Raw genomic sequence first — 18,926 nt, forward strand, 5'->3', positions numbered from 1 at the left:
GTTCTGTTCATTTGTTCTTATACAGCTGCTATAAACCCATCCGCATCAGATGCTGGAGGGAAGCAGGCTGTACAGCTGTTGGTGCTGTCCCCAGCCGCTCGTGGAGGTCAGGGCTGCTTCGTCCAGGCTTTGCTGCTGTGTTTCCCGAAGTGTGAGAGCTGTCTCAGCCCCCCGGTGGGCTCCCAGGTATGCCGGGGGACTTCAGCGGGTGGTGGGAGGCCTCCCCTGGCGCCCCTAGGAGAACGCTCAGCCATAAAACATTCTACGCAAGGGTGCCCGGGACGGGCCGGGGCCGGGTGGCGCGGGACGGGTTAAGGCGGCGTGGGGCGGGCGGCTCCGGGCGGCGGGCGCGGCTCCGGAGGCTGCCGGTGAGTTCCAGCGGAGCCGCGGCACCGGGCAGGGCCCCGGCACCCCGCCGGGCCGGGGGGCGGGCGGGTCGCGGGCCTGGAGAGCGGAGCCCGGCGGCGATGGAACTGCTCGGCTGCGGGTTGCAACAGCTTCGGGATCTGTGAACTACGCTTTTCGTAGCGAGGCGGAGCAGCGCTTTCTGCAGCCTTATCAACTTTTGACTCCGGTCTGCCCGCCGTCCTTCGCTGCGAGTGGTAGCGAGTTGCTCGGAGCTTCTGGAGGGGCGCAGCACAATATCCCACTCGTGGGCTGTGACGCGGTGCGGCGGCTGCGGGAGTCCCACGCACACGGCTGGTTGTACAGGTGTCACCTGGCTTTGCTTACCTCTGGATGTGTACACGCGTCGTGTCCCGCTGGGGCACTGGCAGTAAGTATGGCTTACAGATGTTTGCCGTGTTCTCTGAAGTTATTCTCTCTGAAGGTATGGTCTCGAGCTGCATGAGGCTAAGAGAAAATCGTGTTGTTTTGTTTTATACTGCTACTTCCAATTGTTTTTTGCTTCAAGGGGTAAAAGAAAAAAGCTCGTACCTTTGTGTTTCCACCTTTTGTGTGAGTGCACATCAGTCTGTTCTCCCTTCTGCAATGAGCCCAGAAAAGGGCGATTCCCATTACAGGCTGGTGATGTGTGTTGCTGTAGTTTGCTTCTTTGAGCATATGTGGTTTCTTACATGTTCTTGTGGTCTTCTGAGAGGTTTAGCAGGAAGCACAACTGAAAATGAGTTATATGGTAGAAAAACTCAATTTTGGTAAGTTTGTCTGTGTGCTGAGAATGAACTAAAATGAAAGAAGCACAATAAGGAAAGTCATAGCTTTATCTTGAGTAAAGCTGGTGGATGCATTTGTCTCTTTGCAGAATAGCAGGCTGCAGCTTCAGGGCAGCTGAGCTGGCTGGGTCCTCTCCTGAGCACTAACCTCCTGAAAGCACCCTTTGGCATAGCCCCTATGCTATCAGTTAACAGAACATAACCTCTGAAGTATAGGCTATCAATGAGAATACATCCCATGGAAGCAGTTGGTCATCAAGATTCATATCTCTGGATGAATTCTGCTTGTTTTTAAAGCAATCAGATCCACTTCCATATGCCCAGCAGGTATGTTTCAGAGCCCACCATCCCTACCGCTTCCAGCAAAGTGTGCGCTTGTGAACCAGGGCTCTGAATCTGTTACCTGGTCAGATACAGGCAGGTGGCTTTTTCTAATCAGCAGTGGGCTGAGAGTGAAAGAAGAAAGCTCACTTGATGGTGAATGTGCTGAAAGGATTTGTGTGTCCAGCATTTGAGTTCTCTGTACTGGGCTACAAAAAAAAAAAAGAAATGGATCTGCTGGTGACCAATTTGCTGGTGAGAAAGCTGGCCATTTCTCTAGACCTTAGTTTAGAAGCAGGGCAGGTATTTTCTAGGAGCATGTTTCACGTTGTAATGGCTATTTGAACAGTTTTTAAATAATTTAAGTACTGTGTCTGTTTCCACATTATAGGATGACCTGCCAGCTCCTTCCAGAACCACACTTAAAGGAGACTTTAAATGAAAGCTTTGCAGTGAAGTTTTTAGTTTGAACTCCATATATAGATTTAGTAAACCATAATTTCAGAAAGTCTTAAATTACTGAAGTCTGAAGTCTAAACCTGTGGTAACCAGTGACTTACTTGGTAGCTGTCCCTAACAACTGCTTGTAGGAATCAGAGCATTAAAAAAACTTAGCAGTGGGGTAGCTGTGCTGGAGGCATGCCAAGAGATGAATGCTGAGCTTTGCCAGTACTCGTGTAGGTGCCCTCATGCTTCCCAGCCTGGCTGTCCTTACAGCTGGCAGCAGCTTGCAGGGTACCAGCACAGCCACAGGCACGCACAGGGTGACACTGCTGTGTGCAGTAGTGATTTCCAGCCTCTTATCAGTCTGTGTGTACAAGGCGCTGTGGTCCATGGCTGGCGGTACTGCTTCCCGTCCTTGTAATTTAAATATTTAGTTTTGAAGTCCTAAGGTTTTGGTAGGTTTAATGCTTTTCTTAAGACTCTTTTGTTTATAACCCTCATTCTGCAAACAATAATAAGGCTATTGGATGACTTATGAAGCCTTACGTTTTTCCACCACCTAACGAGTCACTGAAATAATTCAAAGAAATTATTTATATGTCTCAGAAATGCAACGTGCCTACAGAATTGTCTTGGCTTCCCTCATCCCATCCTTTCCCGCTTTAGTCCAAACAATGATGCCATTAAAATGGGCTGTTTGTGTATGTGGTGAGAACCCCAGTGGAAGTCTGAACATTTCCATCAGGTTAACATTATGGAAATGAAGCAGGCTTGGAGTGCAAATGGATGTGGCACTCTGTTCTCCTTATCTTGGTCTTCAGCTCCCTTTAGAATAATATATTAATGCTACTTGTGTATGCTTGATCCGTGTTTGCAGTCAATTATCTGAAGTTATGAAGAAAAAAGCCAACCACAGCTAGAAATGGGTTTCTGTAGTAATAAGTAAGTTCTCTGTGTTCAGCAGCTTGCTCATTAAGCTTTATAACTTTATAGTAAGATTTCTCCATCTTCCACGGCTGCATTAAAAAGAATGGATTTTAAAATTGTATTCTTAGTGCCTTGAGAATTGGGCTGTGTGGGATGCTGTTCCAAGTACAGGCAGCGCCCACAGAATTTCCTTAATAAACCAAACTTAAAATGGTTACTTCTAAGATAATTTGTCTCTGTAAAACCTGCCAAATGAGTGCTGGCTTCCACCGCATCCTCTAATGGTACCAGATAAAAAGTCTTTGGTTTTGAGTCTGAGGTGCTCACGAATAACATTATGTTCCATGTGTGCCACAAACTGATTTGACTGAGAATGGGGATTTAAGGAAAAACTTCCTTTCCATCCATTTCTCTGAACTGATTTTTGTATAGTAGCAATTAACTTTTAAAGACAATTCAGAGTGAAGTGAGAGCTTACCTCACCGGATTCCTTCTTACAGTTACATATTAACATTTTTGGCTTGGGCTGCGTTACACACCCTTGTCAGCATTGGCATTTCTTTCTTTTAAAGCTGAGGTAACCTGAATGGGTTTCTTGGGTTACTGTGCAATCATTTGGCCACGTTGTTTCTCTCTGTGGCAGTGCATGCACTCAGGGCGTGGAGTGGAACGCAGAGCTGCTTCCCTTGCTGGGCTGGTGGTCTGGTACTGCTGCTGCATATGGACTGCCTGCCCTCTGCCATCCCCACGGAGCAGGGCAGGAGGAGTTTCTCAGTGGCTGGAGAGACAGAACTGTAGAGGTGCCAGCCAGCTGGAACCAGACGAGAGCCGGGGTGTCATTGTCTGCCTATGGGGCAGAAGTGCTGCCTCTTGGAGGGTGGAAATGCAGATGGATAGCTGCAGCACCATGGTGTTTTCCTGAAGCAACAGACTGGATGTGGGACCCAGAGCTGCTTGTCTCCTTTCTCTGCCTGCAGTGCCTGCAACATGCGTATGTCAGTTTGACCAGCCCTGCATGCCCAAGCTGTTCTATGATCAGTCCAAAGGCATCTGCCAGGGCTCTACCCTACTGCAGCCTGGAGCACACCTCACCTGCTCCTCACAGCCTGTCTGCTCCTGTCCTGCTGCCCTCACACAGCAGTTGGGGCAGCTGCTTCTCATGTCCCCAGCTGATGCCAGCTTTGCTATGAGGTTATGGCAAATGCCTTAAAACAACATGACTTTTATTGGACAGGAAAGGCAGGGAAGCTGTGGCGTGTGCTGTGAATCACCCTGTGGCTTGCAGATGAAATTTTAGGATGACCTTCTCTTAAATTTCTCTGACGAAAATGCTGCTTGAGTTTCCCTTCAAAACTGGCTGCATTAAAGATGAGAAGCAGATGAGAAGACAAGTTAATTTTGGATCAAAGTGAAATAAAAGTGATTTTAATCACAAAAAATGATTTTAATCACAATTTGAATGCATGGTTTGGTAACTTTCTTGAAGATAACTATTTCCATTGGAGGACAACACTCACAGCTTGTTAACTGGCAACCAGCTGAAGCTTTTGTCTGAACTGTTATCCAGGCAAAGGTTTATTTTATTAACCCTTTAAGTAGTTAGTTTGATCCCGTAGACTCATGCCAGTTCTTGAGAATGTGAAGGATACATTCTGACTTGACACAAGTTACACTTGCATTGAGAAACGCAGAATCAACTCAGATGTTCAAGCTGTCTTTCAGCCAGCAGAGCAGAAGATAAACTGGAATGGGGAGCACTTAAAATGTATGCTTTTTGCATTTGCAAACAGCTCAACCAAACCAAATCTTTTGATATTTTTGGAGCAAATAACTTCCCCTGCACAAAGGATATGCTCACTTGGAGTGCTAGAGGAAAGCTTACTTCAGAGTCTGTCAGCTCCTGATATTTGTAGCCACAGTTAGTTGAACTGAACTCATTAAACAGACGGAGGAAAATAACCTTTTTGACAAGGATATGCTCCTGGCACCATTAAAGTTTTGATGTATTCACTTTCAAGTGGCTTGCTGCAAGCAAATAGAGTAGCCCACCTGTAGAATATACAGTATATAGCTACTGTATACTGACTGACTAATATAGTCATATATTTAGAGTTTGTGGAGGTCTGTAAAACTGAGTGACACAGAGGTGATGAATGGAGATTGTTTATTGTCCTTTCCTATAAAAGCTGCAAATATCAAGCTGGTGAAAGCTACTTTCAAAATAAAAGGTCTAGCTGTTTTTCTACTGCTTCAGTTTCTATTAATTTTATAACTTGGACCATCTGTGTTATGCCTGATTTTTCAATTATTTGTTTAAATATACTTAATCTAAACTGTCTAATATTTAATAAGTTTATTTTTCTTCTTTAGATCTGCCCTAATTAAGAGAATGGTCTCCTGTTTGGCTGCATAAGAGATGACCTGGAGAATCACATTCTGCAGTGTGCTAACCTGTGTCACTCTGGGAAACATGGGATATCCCCTCACACATGGTGCAGCACCAGTGAGGATACAGCTGCCTTGAGGTCAGACTGGTTCTGCTGTGAGGGCACAGGAGTGAAATGGAAGTGTGAAATACCCGCACTCTGGATGGACTGTGGAGTGAGGAGTGCTCTGCATACCTAGACTGGTACTGGCAGCCTGGTGCTCTGCAGCACTGGGATGCACACAAGCCATTCATCTGTTCAGCTCCCACTTGGATGCAGCCTCTGTCTGGACATATTCAGAGTCAGCTCTGTGAGCCTGAGACCTCAACTGTGTTCTGCTCCTCCTTCCTTAGCTCAGCATCACAAGGCAGTGCTTCCAAAGTCATTCGTCATTTGAGCTGTGCTGTGTGACAGTGAGTGTACTATAATTATTTTAGCAAAGAAGAACTGACGGGTGTTTTTATTTATTTATTTTTTTTGGGGGGAGGGAACTGTTTCAAATGAGGATAGAATCTCAATAATCTGTAGTATTTAGAATTAAAGTTCAGAGTTGATATTATAGATTTCTTTAAGCTCAGTCCCCGGAAAAGATACAAAAATGTCTGCAGATCTCTACTCCCTGGTCAATTGCAAGTGAGGGATCCACCTCTTGAGATGATTACACAGTATAATACATGTTCAGAAAGCCTTTACTGTAATTTTCACAGATTTTTTTTTCCCCCCCCTACTGCTCTTGCCCAAAATGCTAGTTCTATATGCAGGTGCTCCCTGCCAGGCTCAGCAAGTCCTTTTCTGCCTCAGTGGGTGAGCCCAGAGCCGCCTGCACTGGGCAGGGCTCCCAGCTCCAGTGGCTGTTGCCGCTGCTGCCTGGGGACTTCTGGTCACATACAGATTTAATTACAGCTTGTTCTGAGAAGTTTTTGAGTGAAAATGTGAGATTTACTGACTGCTCAACTCTACTGTGCTGCTTTGAGCAATGAGAGATAAGCACGGATCTCTATGTGACTCCTCATGGTGGATCTGAGTTGCTGAAACCCCCTTATTTTTAGATAGAGAGTTGCTCTGTAATATTTCAGTGCAAGGGATGATTTACTTGCTTCCTTCCACTTTCCATCCTTAAACAACTGTTCTTCTATCTTCTTGAATTTGATGCTTTAATAAGAGATTCTTTCATAAAAGAAGTGGTTGCCTAGGTTCTTGAGGATGATAATATAGAAACCAGTGCCAAGCAGTCAGCCTTTCTGCTGACTGCAAGGTGCAGGGTTGAAATGAGAAGGGGCAAGGAGCAAGTTCAGGAAGTGAAGTACTCAAAAAATGTTCAGTTTGCCGCAAGTATTAATTGGGGAGCAGTATGAAGTGATTTAAAATTAGATGATAGAAATATTGGAGGAGAGAAATAACCAATGTAATAAACAAAAGACAAACTTTTATAACTCAAATTATTTTTAATATAAACATGAATTGTTAGCCAGCCTGCTGGGGGTTGCTTAATTTGCTTCACAGTCACTATAGAGATGAAATATAACTTCTAGTCCATTATTAGCCTGTGATTACCTAAGCAAACCTGATCTTTATCTGTATTCAGAATTAGTTACAGAAGTAAAAAGCCTATGCCTGCTTTATGTCTCTGCCTGTGCCCATTTTATCTCTTGTTTTTAACCTCTTTTTGGCCCCACAAAGTCATCTTCTCTGTCATACGTGGCACCCCGAGGCTCCTGAGGAGGCTTATGGATCTGGCACTGTGTGTCCCCCAGCAGCACTGTCCCTCCAGCTCCTGTCCTTGGGAGCTGCTCTGTGTGGTGCCTGCTGTGACCAGCATCTCATGCTGCAGTTGGGTTCCTGGGTTTGGTAAACCTTGTATAGGATCTTTTATTGAAATCATTGCTGAAACACTTACTCAGATTCTGACAGCAAACACGAAGCCTAGTGATAATCAGAAACCAACTAATACCTGACTGCACAGCCTTTGCTCTCCAAGACCAGCCACTGTCTATGTAAATCAGTATGAGCTCCTTTTGGTTTGCAAAAAATTCAGTAAGATTGCCCAGGCAGCTGATATTGACCTCACTGGAGAAGCTGAAGTGTGCCATTGTCTGGAAACCAGACCTCCCCCTTCATCACATTTAATAGTCCAGTGTCCAAAACAGTACCGAGTGGGTATGAGAGTACAGCCCTATGCTACTGCTGCGCCAGGGCTTTCCGTGTCCTGCACTTTGGTTTTGGGTCTGAAGATAATTGGTGGGTGTGTGTGTTGCTCACAGGACTTTGGGTTGACAGCCCAATAAAATAATCTGTGGCTTCAGTGCCATTAAATACATGCAGCGTTTCTTTCCCATTTCTGCACATCTACTTAAATCCTGTAGCAGTAAATAACTGACACGTGCTCAGAATATATATGCCTTTAGTATTTATATACATATGTTATTACATTCATTAATATATAATTGGAAATAAAAACATTTCCAGTAATAGGCTTTTCATTGTTTAGCCAGTTAAATGGAAGAGTTGTGATTTATGCTTCTCTGTCCTGACTGGATACACTGAGAAATGGAAATAATGATGGGGCTGTGGCTCAAATGTGGGATTTCACAGTCAGAAGGGCCTGGCTGTTGCTCAGACTTTCTTTTTGACCTCCAGGAAGTCACTGTTAACCTTTTAACTTCCATGTTGCTGCCTACACAGTGTGACTGTTAGTGCTAGGGCTCTGGAAAATTCCTGGTTCATCAAAGCATCATGCATTGCAGTCCTTTGGTGGACAAATATCTCCTACACTAGACTGTACAATATGAAAGTTGAGTGGTTTTTTAAAATTATTTTTATATTTATTTATTTATTTATTTATTTGAGGCCTGCAGATGTATGCCTTCTCATACTCTTTCCTTTGTCCCCAGAAGAATGTTGTTAGTTATGGTGCTTCAAACAAGGACCGATAGTTAATTTTAATTTTTTTTCTTTTTGCCCTTCATAGGATGCAGGGGCTGTAATCCAGGATGAATGAATGCTACTATGATAAGCGCATGGACTTCTTTTATAATAAGACAAACACTCATACAGCAGATGAGTGGACAGGGCCACCACTTATTGGTGTTCTGTGTTTTGGGACGTTTTTCTGCCTCTTCATTTTCATTTCAAATTCATTGGTCATAGCAGCCGTGGTCAAGAACAAGAGGTTTCATTTTCCATTTTACTATCTGTTGGCCAATTTAGCTGCTGCGGACTTTTTTGCTGGGATTGCTTATGTCTTCTTGATGTTCAACACTGGCCCGGTGTCCAAGACATTAACTGTTAATCGCTGGTTTCTGCGTCAGGGTCTTCTGGACACCAGCCTTACAGCTTCCCTGGTGAATCTCCTTGTCATAGCGGTTGAGCGACACATGTCAATCATGCGGATGAAGATCCACAGTAATCTTACGAAGAAGAGAGTCACCTTCTTAATTATATCTATTTGGGCCATTGCAATTTTTATGGGTGCCGTTCCTACCTTGGGTTGGAACTGCCTTTGTGACATTTCTGCATGCTCTTCCCTGGCACCAATTTACAGCAGAAGTTACTTGGTGTTCTGGAGTGTCCTAAACCTTGTTGTTTTCTTCATTATGGTGGTGGTTTACATAAGAATCTACATGTATGTCCAGCGGAAAACTAATGTCTTGTCGTCGCACACTAGTGGATCTATTAGCCGTAGGAGGACTCCTGTGAAGCTTATGAAGACCGTCATGACTCTCTTAGGTAAGAGGCTGCCAATGATGTAGCTGATCAGTGTGTACAGACAAAATAGAAACTTGCTAATGCCCTGAAGTTGGTTAGCCTTCTGTCCAACTTGAACTGTGGAACAAATGTTGCTTGAAACAGCAGCCTGAAGTAGAGTGACAGTCAACTCTTAGAGGATAAGCCACTCTGGTAAATGCTCAGGCTGCTTGGTTGTAAGCAGCTTGTTACAAAATACAAATTATATGCTCTTTGTTAGTGGGGAGAGCAAGCTGTCAAGTACCTGTGGAGGAAGGCTTAGGAAGAATCACTGCTACTTAGAAAAATGCATTCCAAAAGGTGTTTTTTATGTCTGCACAAGGTTCTGAATCCTTTTGGCTTTTTTCTTGAATTTACTAGCTATTCTACTCTTGCAAATGCACCTTCCTAGGGCTGGGAGAGGATGTTTGGTGGATCTATGATCTTTCTCCTTCCAAGACTAGCTTTGTAAGAAGAAAATTCACTTTCATCATGCGATTTTACCTAGATTCTTCCCTAAGGATGCTCCGGATAGTTAAGCAGCTCAGTTCACTGCAGCTAGTTGTGATGCAGCTATTTTTCAAATAAATTAGAGGGTCCCAGAGTGGGTGGCTTTTTTGTTGGAAGAAAATGCTGGCTGGTGTGATGAATTTTACCAAGACTTCAGTCTGAATGAAATGTTATGTAAAAGATAGACTTCACTCATGTACGGCTTGTGCAGCTCACTATGGTGGAACTGGGTTGTCACTGGCTCATGTAGTGGGGACTCAGATCATGGATATGGCTTTACTTCTGATGTTGTACAAGTCATTGCAAGACAGGTGGGGCTTTGGGGAAAGTTGGTTCCATATGTACCTGGGACACAGCTTTGTGCTGTACAGTGGTACTGACTTGCATCTAGCTCATCTATGCTCCTTCAGGAACAATTGTAGAGACGCTTCTGGGACCGAGAAAATTTCACCCAGACTTTCTGCTGTGCTTTGTGCTGCAAACAGTTGGCCACTCTGCCATCTCCCCTTTGCGTCAACAAACCTGCTATTCCAATCTTTTCCATTTTTGAGGTTGGATAGGTAGACAAGTAATCCTAAAGATACAGAAGGAAAGCAGAGATATTTATTTGTAATCATTCTTTCATGAAGGCTATTGCTGTAATGTTATATTAAGCAAAGCTGGACAGGTCTGAGTAGAATCTAGGAATAGCTGTTAGCTCTTAGTGACAGCGTGTGTTTGCCCTGTAGAGCTAAGAGGTATTTGTACTGGAAGGAAGGCTATTGAGCTGGTACAGGCAGAGAGAGAGAGCAGTGTGGAGAGCACCTATAGGATTAAGTCCAAAGACCAGAACAAAACCTTCTGGGTGTAATTATTTACACTTATTTCTTGAGGCAGTATGAATCCATTCCTGCTCCTGCTTAGGCATTTAGGGAAGAAATAACCTACTTCAAAGTTCATGTCCTTCCTTTCAAGTTCTCTTTTCCTTTTACTGGGGAAAAGGGGGTCCTTAGGGTTGATTTCAAGATCGGTGTCAGCTTTTTCTTACTACCTGAATGGTTCCTAAGCCGACAGATTAAACTACGATTCAGGCAAATGGTGGTACAGCTTGCTGGGACAGGCACATTTAACTTAGAAAGTCTGTGTGCTGCTTTGTAGCTCATCATTTTTACTTTGCCAATCAGAAGCAAAATCAAAACAGAACTTGCTTCCATAGAAGTCAAATGAATACATATATCATCTACCCCAAACTCCTGTGTCAGAGGAAATGTTTCTTAGCATTTTCCTTCATACCAACCCTATAAATGTTAGCTCTGTGAGGCTTTTTATAAATGATTATTTCTAGGAATAAGAATTTCTTAGAACAGCTTAAATATGCATTCCTGGCCTAGTCATCCAAGCACACTGTGCAAAAGGCATTAGAAACTGGATAGCCATGTTTGCTGCTCTTTCTGATTACTAAAAGAGCCCTCAAGTGACCATTTCTGATGCTTTTAAAGCTGTTCTTATATCCACTGATGCAACAACATATAGCTATATGCAGCATGTGGATATGGGGTTTTCAGCTCAAGGTGGTCACTTTCAGTGCCTTGCTCCTAAATGTATGAAGATGCTTTGCAGTAAAAGCCTGATATGGTCTTTTCTAAAGACAATTCCAGGAAGCTCTGTTGCTGGAGGAAGTGTGATGAGAACGATGGTGCTTGCTAGCGTGCCTTCTTGGTGTCATGGCTGCTTCAGCTGTTGGCATGCTCTCCTCCCCAGGGAAGGAGGTGGAGGCAAGGCATCACTTCCAAAGCATTGCTGTCCTTTATGGGTGGAGTTCTCCCATGGTCCTGCAGTTAGATGCTTGTGAGCCTGTGTTTCAGTTTAACTTTTTGGATGCATGGTGATCTCAGGCACAGACAGTTCTTTGCACCATTCTTTGGGCTTGCATAGCTCCTTCAGAGACCTGGACTGAGGTCCCTGTTATCTCTCCTTTTGCCATAGCCCCTGTGATCCATCACAGGACAGAAACAGCAGAAATGACATTCCTTTGGCATGCCAAACTGTAGGGAGTTACGTGATTGGAAATGGGAAACCTAGCAAAAGGGGTTAAAATCCTCAGCCTTGCCTTAGTACTGGCTGAGCATGCAGCTGTGGCTTAGAGGAAAGGTAGAGGCAGATAAGTGTGATGTCCAGGTGGTGTGTGTGCCACAGCTTGTCTGAACTTGTCAGTGACATCCCTGATGAAATAGCTACCTTGAGGCAGATGACTCTCAGTTCTAGTAAATATATAGTTTAATCAGTAACATTCTGTTTTATGTGCACATATGGTAAGGGCAACTGGAAGCTGCTGCATTGGTGGTGGTGGTTTTTTCTGCTTTCGTTCTTAGTGTTGGCACACAGAGAGACAGCTTTGATGTGGAGAGATTTATGGTAAAGCATCAGTAGTGCTTCCAGGTAGACAGGAATTCCTTCATTTTTAAGTATAGATGATGTAATCTACAAGGAAGTCCATGTTTCCAAACATGTGGAAAATCCTCATGTTGACCTTGAGGCGCTGTGATACTTGATCTCTCCTAATCCAGTGCGAAGTCTCAGAACAGTTCTGGTTCATTCTGCAGCCAGGCTTTGCTTCATGTCATGCTCTAAATTTTAGAGTCCCAGAAAAGAAATTATTTTGGAAGTGTGGCACTTTGTCAGGAAGCTGCTGCGAGATGAAAAGTCTGCAAAGAAAATCACTGGAGGGACAAAAGAAAGGCTTATATTTAACCATGGCTCCTTCTGAAAGGTCTGTGGTTAAAAATAGCAGAATCCTAGAAAGGCTGTAAGTCTCTGTGCCTTGCTTTCACCAGTGCCTTGCTATGAGTAAGATGTGAATTGTTTAGGTTGTATGCCTTCAGAACAACATGCATTTTGGGTGGAGTTGAAGTAGGAGCCCCAGTACTGTCACTGCATTCCCCTCTGTCCCTGTCCTTGGTCATGGATTGGGTGCAGCTTTCCAGAATGGGGAATTAAAGTTCTGTGTGATGTGCTCTGGATAGCAGAGAGGTGTCTTTAGATGTTGTCTGCCTGTACTTTTGCTTTTGCAACACTGATAAGTCCCCCACAGTGTATCCTGGGAATTTATGAACTTAGGCTGCCTGCTGAGCTCAGGATTTGTTTGAAGGAGGAATTTCTCTGTAACTAATGTTAGACATGGCTTCGGGGTCTGTTTCTTCTGCTGCTGACTTTCAGGTAAGCAGTGCTCCACCTTGCATGCTTAGGTACTGTAAAAGGAATGCTTTCTGTGCTTTCTCAGGGGAGAGCTTGCTGCCATATTGATTTCTGCATGGAGCTGGCATGTTTGCCAACTATTTTGCCAGTGACCCTTTGTGGCCTACAAAAGCACTGTGTTCGAATACTTGCTGAGCCTCACATGTAGTCATTCTGGTCTGGGTGGTCTGATTCCACTGCTGGCTGCAGTGGGTGGGATTTGCCTTTAGCCCCAGGGTAGTAAGTCAGTGTAATGCTTGCTCCACTGCAGACTGTAAGACTTGATGTCACCGCTGCTTACTCAGCATGGTGGGGCCAAACCAGCGCGTGTTGTGGGGACTGACCAAAGAAAGTGCATTGTGGTGGCAGCCTGCTGCTCCTGGTGCCAGTGGTGCTGGAGGAATGTTACTGATGCTGACCATCAACTCTAAGCTAACACTATGAAATTGGTACTTAGCATCACAAACAGCTTGGCACAGCAGAATAGAAAATGCATTTTCTGAAGAGGCAGTCTTTTGTCTTTGCATTCTGCTTAGTACTTCTAGGAACAGTAAACTCAAGGATTGCACTTCACCTGGTGTCCTTATGACGCTTTTCAAAAGAACTGTCTCCAGGAGGATCATTTTGTATCAAGATCTGCACTGTGTTGCCCTGGATACAATGCTACATTGCATCCAGTGTAACACATGAGTTTGTTTTATATGCTGTTACATGGCCTGACATTCAAATGGGGGCTCTCTCCACTGAACTCCTGGTTGGGGGCTGTGTGTATTGTGGCTCAAGCAGGTGCTGCACAGAATGAGCACTGGATGCCAGAGGTGCTTCTACGCTGGATCCTGCCCATAGCCACCCTGGAGGCTGGGCACAGCTCAGGCATAAGGAAATCAGCAGTCTCCTAGAAATGAGCAGGACCAAAATGGCCAAGCAGATAATGAGAATCCCAGGACAGCTTCTTAGCATGTAGCTGCTATCATCCTTATGTGTTTCCTTATTTATTTTTTTTTTAAAGCCCAAAAAAGGGCTGTTACAAATGATCGGAATTTCCTCAGTACAATATTTGAAATGTGCTTTCACAGAGTTGTAATTTTCTATTTCAGTATGTCAGGCAGCAATTGTGGCTTGTGCTAAGTTAGCATCACCATAGCAGGACTGTGGGCTCCCAGGCGAGGAGCTGATGGTGCTGCAGGACACAAGCAGAGATGGGAGCAGGCAGGGACCCTGTTGGGTTGCCATGTGTAACCCCCACCAGCTTCTCCCACAGGTAGGAGCAACCCTGCTGCTCCAGGGCTGCGGGCTTTTGTCATTTTGTTTCACCACTCTCATTTTGATTCATCTTCACTAACTCAACCATTCGTTTATTTCTCTGTTCTCCCTTACAAGTGGTGGCAGTGGGAAGCCTCTGGCCATCTTCCAGCATACAAAAGATAAATGAAGAGAAGGCATCATGTCCATTCAAAGTGCTAGCTGTGGTCTTGCTTATCTACCAGAGTGGACATGTTGCTGTTGTGAGGACCTTTTCCCACCTGTGTTCAGGCTGGGGCTGCCACTAGCTGGATGCTCTCCCTGCAGGCTCCAGCAAGCTGTGTATTCTGGGCCTGGCAGAAAGGCTGTAGTAGATGCAGTTTTACATCTCACAAGATGTAAAAAGAAACCCCTGGGCAGTGTGAAGCATATATATATAGTTTTTTATTTATACACATATATATAGTTTTTTTCTTGACATTCTCCCTTTCCTTTATTTCTAGGTGCGTTTGTTGTTTGCTGGACTCCTGGCCTGGTTGTCTTGCTGCTTGATGGCCTGAACTGTACCAGCTGTGGGGTTCAGAATGTGAAAAGGTGGTTTCTTCTCCTGGCCCTGTTGAACTCTGTTATGAATCCAGTAATTTATTCCTACAAAGATGATGAGATGTGGGGTACCATGAAGAGAATGCTTTGCTGCTCCTCTGATGATAATAACCAGGAGAGACGCTCATCACGAATTCCCTCAACTGTGCTTGGCAGGAGCACAGACACCACAGGGCAGTACATTGAAGATGGCATTATTCAAGGAACAATTTGTGGAAAAGGAGATCTTGGTGAGAAGGGCAACTCCTGACTGATTCAAGGGACTGACTTGGCTGGGAACCAGAGGGGGAAGGGAGAAGTTTTGTAAGAGCAGATTGACTGGCAAAGCTAGTAAACAATATATCCACTTTGTTCCAGAGCCTCAACTCCAGTGTTAACAAAAGTTCTTGTAAATAATTGCCTGATGGAAAAACACTTTGTAATGAAGAAAACTTTCTGTGCTGCAGTCTTTCTCCTCTTTTTTTTTTTTTTTTTTTTTTCCAGATACCTGAATTGAGTTTTGTGTGACTGGAGTAAGCACATCTGAGAAACTTTTTTTTTGTGCATGGGAACAAAATGTAAACAATATAGTGAGACCCTCCAGTGCATGGCATTCATGCTTTGAGAGTTTTCTTGAGGAGGGCTGTAGGCTGGGCTGGACAGAATTGCAGCCTGTTTGCTTTCTCTGTTTACAAAGTTCATGAAATAGTTCATACTTACCTTCTCTCTTACTCCTCTTACTTTCAAGATAGGTAGTTTGACGGTTTGTTAAAGCTGCGCCAGAAACCCAGCTGTGATCGAAAGACCAAATACCTGTGCGTGTGTATATCCAAGTCAACCATAAATCATCAGGATGTGACATTACAAAAAGCACAAGAGTGATTACTGCTCCCACACAGGCACGAGTGCTGCAAGGAGACGTGCTGCACACTTCACTGCTGTCACGTAGGTGGCTGTGGAGGGTGGACTAAAAGCATGGCTGGGTTCATTATGCTCGCTTCATACTACTAGATAATATCAAATGGGTGGTTCACCCCTCTGTAACTGTTGTGCCATTGAGGGAAGTGATACCTGAAACCCTGTTGTAAGAAGGTAAACTTCTAAGGGGTGTCTAACTAACGCGTGTTATGCATAGGCTCAATTAAACTTTTAAAAGTAGAAATTAAAGAAGAAAAATCCCAAAGACAACGTAACAGTTACAGGACTACAAAGCCATCCTGACAGGGTTGGACAATCAATATATATTTAACCTCTGATGTACAAGCAGTTCTTACTGGACAATGCTTGAGGGATGAAGAGGCCATGAGAAAATGAGCAATGAAGGGCTTTCAGCATTGAGACTGACTGTGTCCAGTGTGAATGCAGACACAGCCCAAAAACCCTGAAGTTTTGACCTAGGGACTATGCTCTAATAGGAATCCAGCAATTTAAAGCTCAAGGGTGATATTTTTAAATTGTGAACTTCTAGTTTAATAATTGGAACATGTATTTCTCGGTGCTGTGATAGAACAAGAGTTGCCTGTGTTGTCTTAAAGAAAACCTGATTGTTGGTCAACTTCATTTTGGGAAGTTTTGACCACCTGAAATGGCTGAAGAACAACATCAAGAGCGTGTTGCATGAGTCCAAAAGATAATCAGTGGTTTGGTTTGGGCAAACTCTTTTGATACCACTTGAGTGCAGGTATCTGGATTGTGCTGGCCAAAACAGAGCCTGTGCCTGACTTAAAGGTCGAATTGCAGTTTTGTAGAAGGCACTGGGGGATTTCTCAGCAGGCCTTGGCTTACAAACACAGCAAGCCCTTGTTCAGAGAGCTCTCCTGTAAAACAAGTTAGCTAGAAGGTGTATGGCCTAACATTTCAAGGTAAATGCTGTATTTACGAGTAATGCTGCAAAAGTTTACATGTGTTTGTTTTTGCCATTATAATGCAATGTTCTTGTGCAATTACTACTTTCTTAGTTTGGTGTTTTGCAAAGTATGTAAAATAGTGCTTGTTAGAGCCAGTGACATTGCAAAGGCATATCATGAAAATGTTTGTCTATAGAGCTACTTGCAGCGCATGGTTTGTGCTAGCTAGGCTGAAACCAAGTACATAAAGCTAAAGGAAAATAAAATGCTATTTAAAAGTGAACCGCTTGTTTTGTTTCCTGTTCAGATGGTGATTGAATGTTACCTGGCACCACAAAAATTATTTTCTCAAAGATGGGTTTATGTTTGAATAGGATTGGCTAGTGGTGCCAAGAAGTGTTGCAGTGTAATGCTTAGTTGGGTTGGGTCCTGAAGAGAACTTGCATGAAGAAGACCTGGGCCATGTCCAGCAATGGATGAAATACTACATTTCTCCTGCAGAACTCAGAATTTGGGCTGCAAAAGTAATCCACGTGTGGATGATTTTCCCAGGTAAGCAGGAAAATTGAATCCTGTAAAGGTGGAGGGCTGCACTGTTTGTAGAGCAATTCACAGGGTGGACTCTTGGTGTGGATGAAAGGCTGAGCACCATTAACCATAGCTCTGGCACAAGTAGAAATACTTGAGGCCAGTGCTTCTAGTCTTTGTGTTTTCTTATTTAAAAAACAAAACCAACAAAAATACTTTTCCCAGCTCCCCCCACCTCCCTAAATAAATAAATAGAATGATGCTCTATGAACATCACTTTGTATTGTGCCATGCCCTCTATTTTGGCACAATCCTTCCTTGGAGAGCTACTCCTTTAGCCTTCGTTACCATAAGTTGTGATGGGGCAAGTTCAGAACAGGAAACTGATCTTGCATCAAACTTTCCTACAGAGAGACTGTATAGCATTTCCTATTTCAAGCTGTCTAAACATCCAGTTACTCACATAGCAGGGAATTTCTTTTTAATTCTATAAACATTTATTGTAAGGGTTTGTCTCAAGGAAAACACTGAAGTGTTATTTGTAGTTAAGTAAGGAGGATAAAAAGCAAGCAGCAGTTGGAGAAGGCATGCTATATTGAGTGTCCCTGTTGTCTGAAAAGTAATATGTCCCAAAAGGTTTCATACCCCTTGATGTTGTACATCTGCTCCTACATAATGCTGAGTAGCTGCACAGCTTTGCATATTCCTGGTGATGCTGGAGCCTCGAAAGCTGCTCTACTGGTGTAAATACCGAACAGTAAACACATTAGATTTCTAATTTAATTTCTAATTTAATGTGTTTACAGTGATTACAGTTTGAAAACCTGCACGCTGTCTTCTGTACCATCTCCAGCTGCTTGTCTTTCAGACCAAATTTGCTCTTCATGGCTTTTCTCAAGGGCGCAGTCTGTCCTTTCTGGCCAGCTCTACTGTAAAATGTGCATGATTATAATTGTTAGAGGTGCTTTTTGGAGGATTATTATTAAAAGCTCTGACAATGGTGTTTGATTTTTACCTGGAAGTTTTTGGATCATTCTAGATAAGCAGCTCAACTGATCATTGTGTAACTGCATGTGTGAGAGACAGAGCTCCAGTATCTGCCCTGTTGCTGCCTCTGAGGAGATGTGGGTGAGCTATCTACATGGAAGGGCAGTTTGGCCAGCCCTCCAGCCTGGTTCCATCTCTGTTTCAGGGGCTGCTTTATCACGGCTGCTTCACCCTCAGTGTGCAGAGTCTGGAAGTCAGAGGCAGATGTTGGTGGGATGGTAGTAGAGGTTGAACCTTTCCACTGGTAAGTGTTGTTTCCATGTGAAAGACAGCAGCAGAGGGTCAGTCCTGCAGAATTTTACTGCAGACTCTTTTCACTGCTGGTGAAAATGCACCGCTCATGGTAGTGACTATGCTGAAAACAGTGTTTTTAGGGTGAGAATTCTCTATCAAACACTGTTATTTTGTTTTTCGTATAGGTTGTTTTTATGGAAGGAAATAAGAGGCACTGCTTTCAGAGTGACCTATGTATACTTTTCATGCTCTTACCCCACAGTTCTGGCTATTGGCCACTATCCTATAAAAGGATGCACTGTGAGTGAGACCCTGGTCTTACCCAGAGAATCTTTTGCTTGTAAAAACGAGACTACAAATTGAGAATATATGGACATTCTAAAGAGAGGAAAGTAGACAAATTGCGTTATTTCTCTTAGCCTGTAATGACTGTATTTAAATCATGTGAAAGAAGCAATTCTACTTTCCCCCTTGTGCCCACTCCCTCCTTATGCCTATTTATGAGGCCAGATGGTGATGTGCAGTGGGTAACCAGACTTGCTGAAAAACAGCTCTGGCTGATGTACGCTGATAGTAACTAGAGAAGACTTGCTACTTACTATTACCTAGAAGCTGAATGATTTCATCCATTTGTTAGAGTCACACAGACAACCTGCTTACTAGAATTTTTTGTGAAATGCCCCTCCTTGAATGTTATGCTTTGCTTCTAT

The 18,926-nt window shown here is 43.7% G+C and overlaps 1 protein-coding gene across 1 annotated transcript; it reads left to right on the top strand.

Moving 5' to 3' along the window:
* The first annotated feature begins 381 nt into the window (after positions 1 to 381).
* On the top strand, positions 382 to 16,690 carry LPAR3 (lysophosphatidic acid receptor 3). Its single transcript, XM_015870453.2, has 4 exons — positions 382 to 775; positions 5,235 to 5,703; positions 8,259 to 9,016; positions 14,482 to 16,690. Exons 3-4 carry the CDS (start codon positions 8,281 to 8,283, stop codon positions 14,829 to 14,831), a joined length of 1,086 nt encoding a protein of 361 aa, XP_015725939.1. The 5' UTR covers positions 382 to 775; positions 5,235 to 5,703; positions 8,259 to 8,280; the 3' UTR covers positions 14,832 to 16,690.
* Positions 16,691 to 18,926: the final 2,236 nt, after the last annotated feature.

This window comes from Coturnix japonica, chromosome 8 (assembly GCF_001577835.2).
Source record: "Coturnix japonica isolate 7356 chromosome 8, Coturnix japonica 2.1, whole genome shotgun sequence".
NCBI classification, from domain to species: domain Eukaryota; kingdom Metazoa; phylum Chordata; class Aves; order Galliformes; family Phasianidae; genus Coturnix; species Coturnix japonica.

Bases quoted from the DNA above. Each gene is read 5' to 3' on its own strand.
- LPAR3 (XM_015870453.2), top strand. From the start codon at position 8,281: ATGAATGAATGCTACTATGATAAGCGCATGGACTTCTTTTATAATAAG. The intron at 9,017-14,481 runs GTAAGAGGCTGC...CTTTATTTCTAG, and splicing joins GACCGTCATGACTCTCTTAG to GTGCGTTTGTTGTTTGCTGG.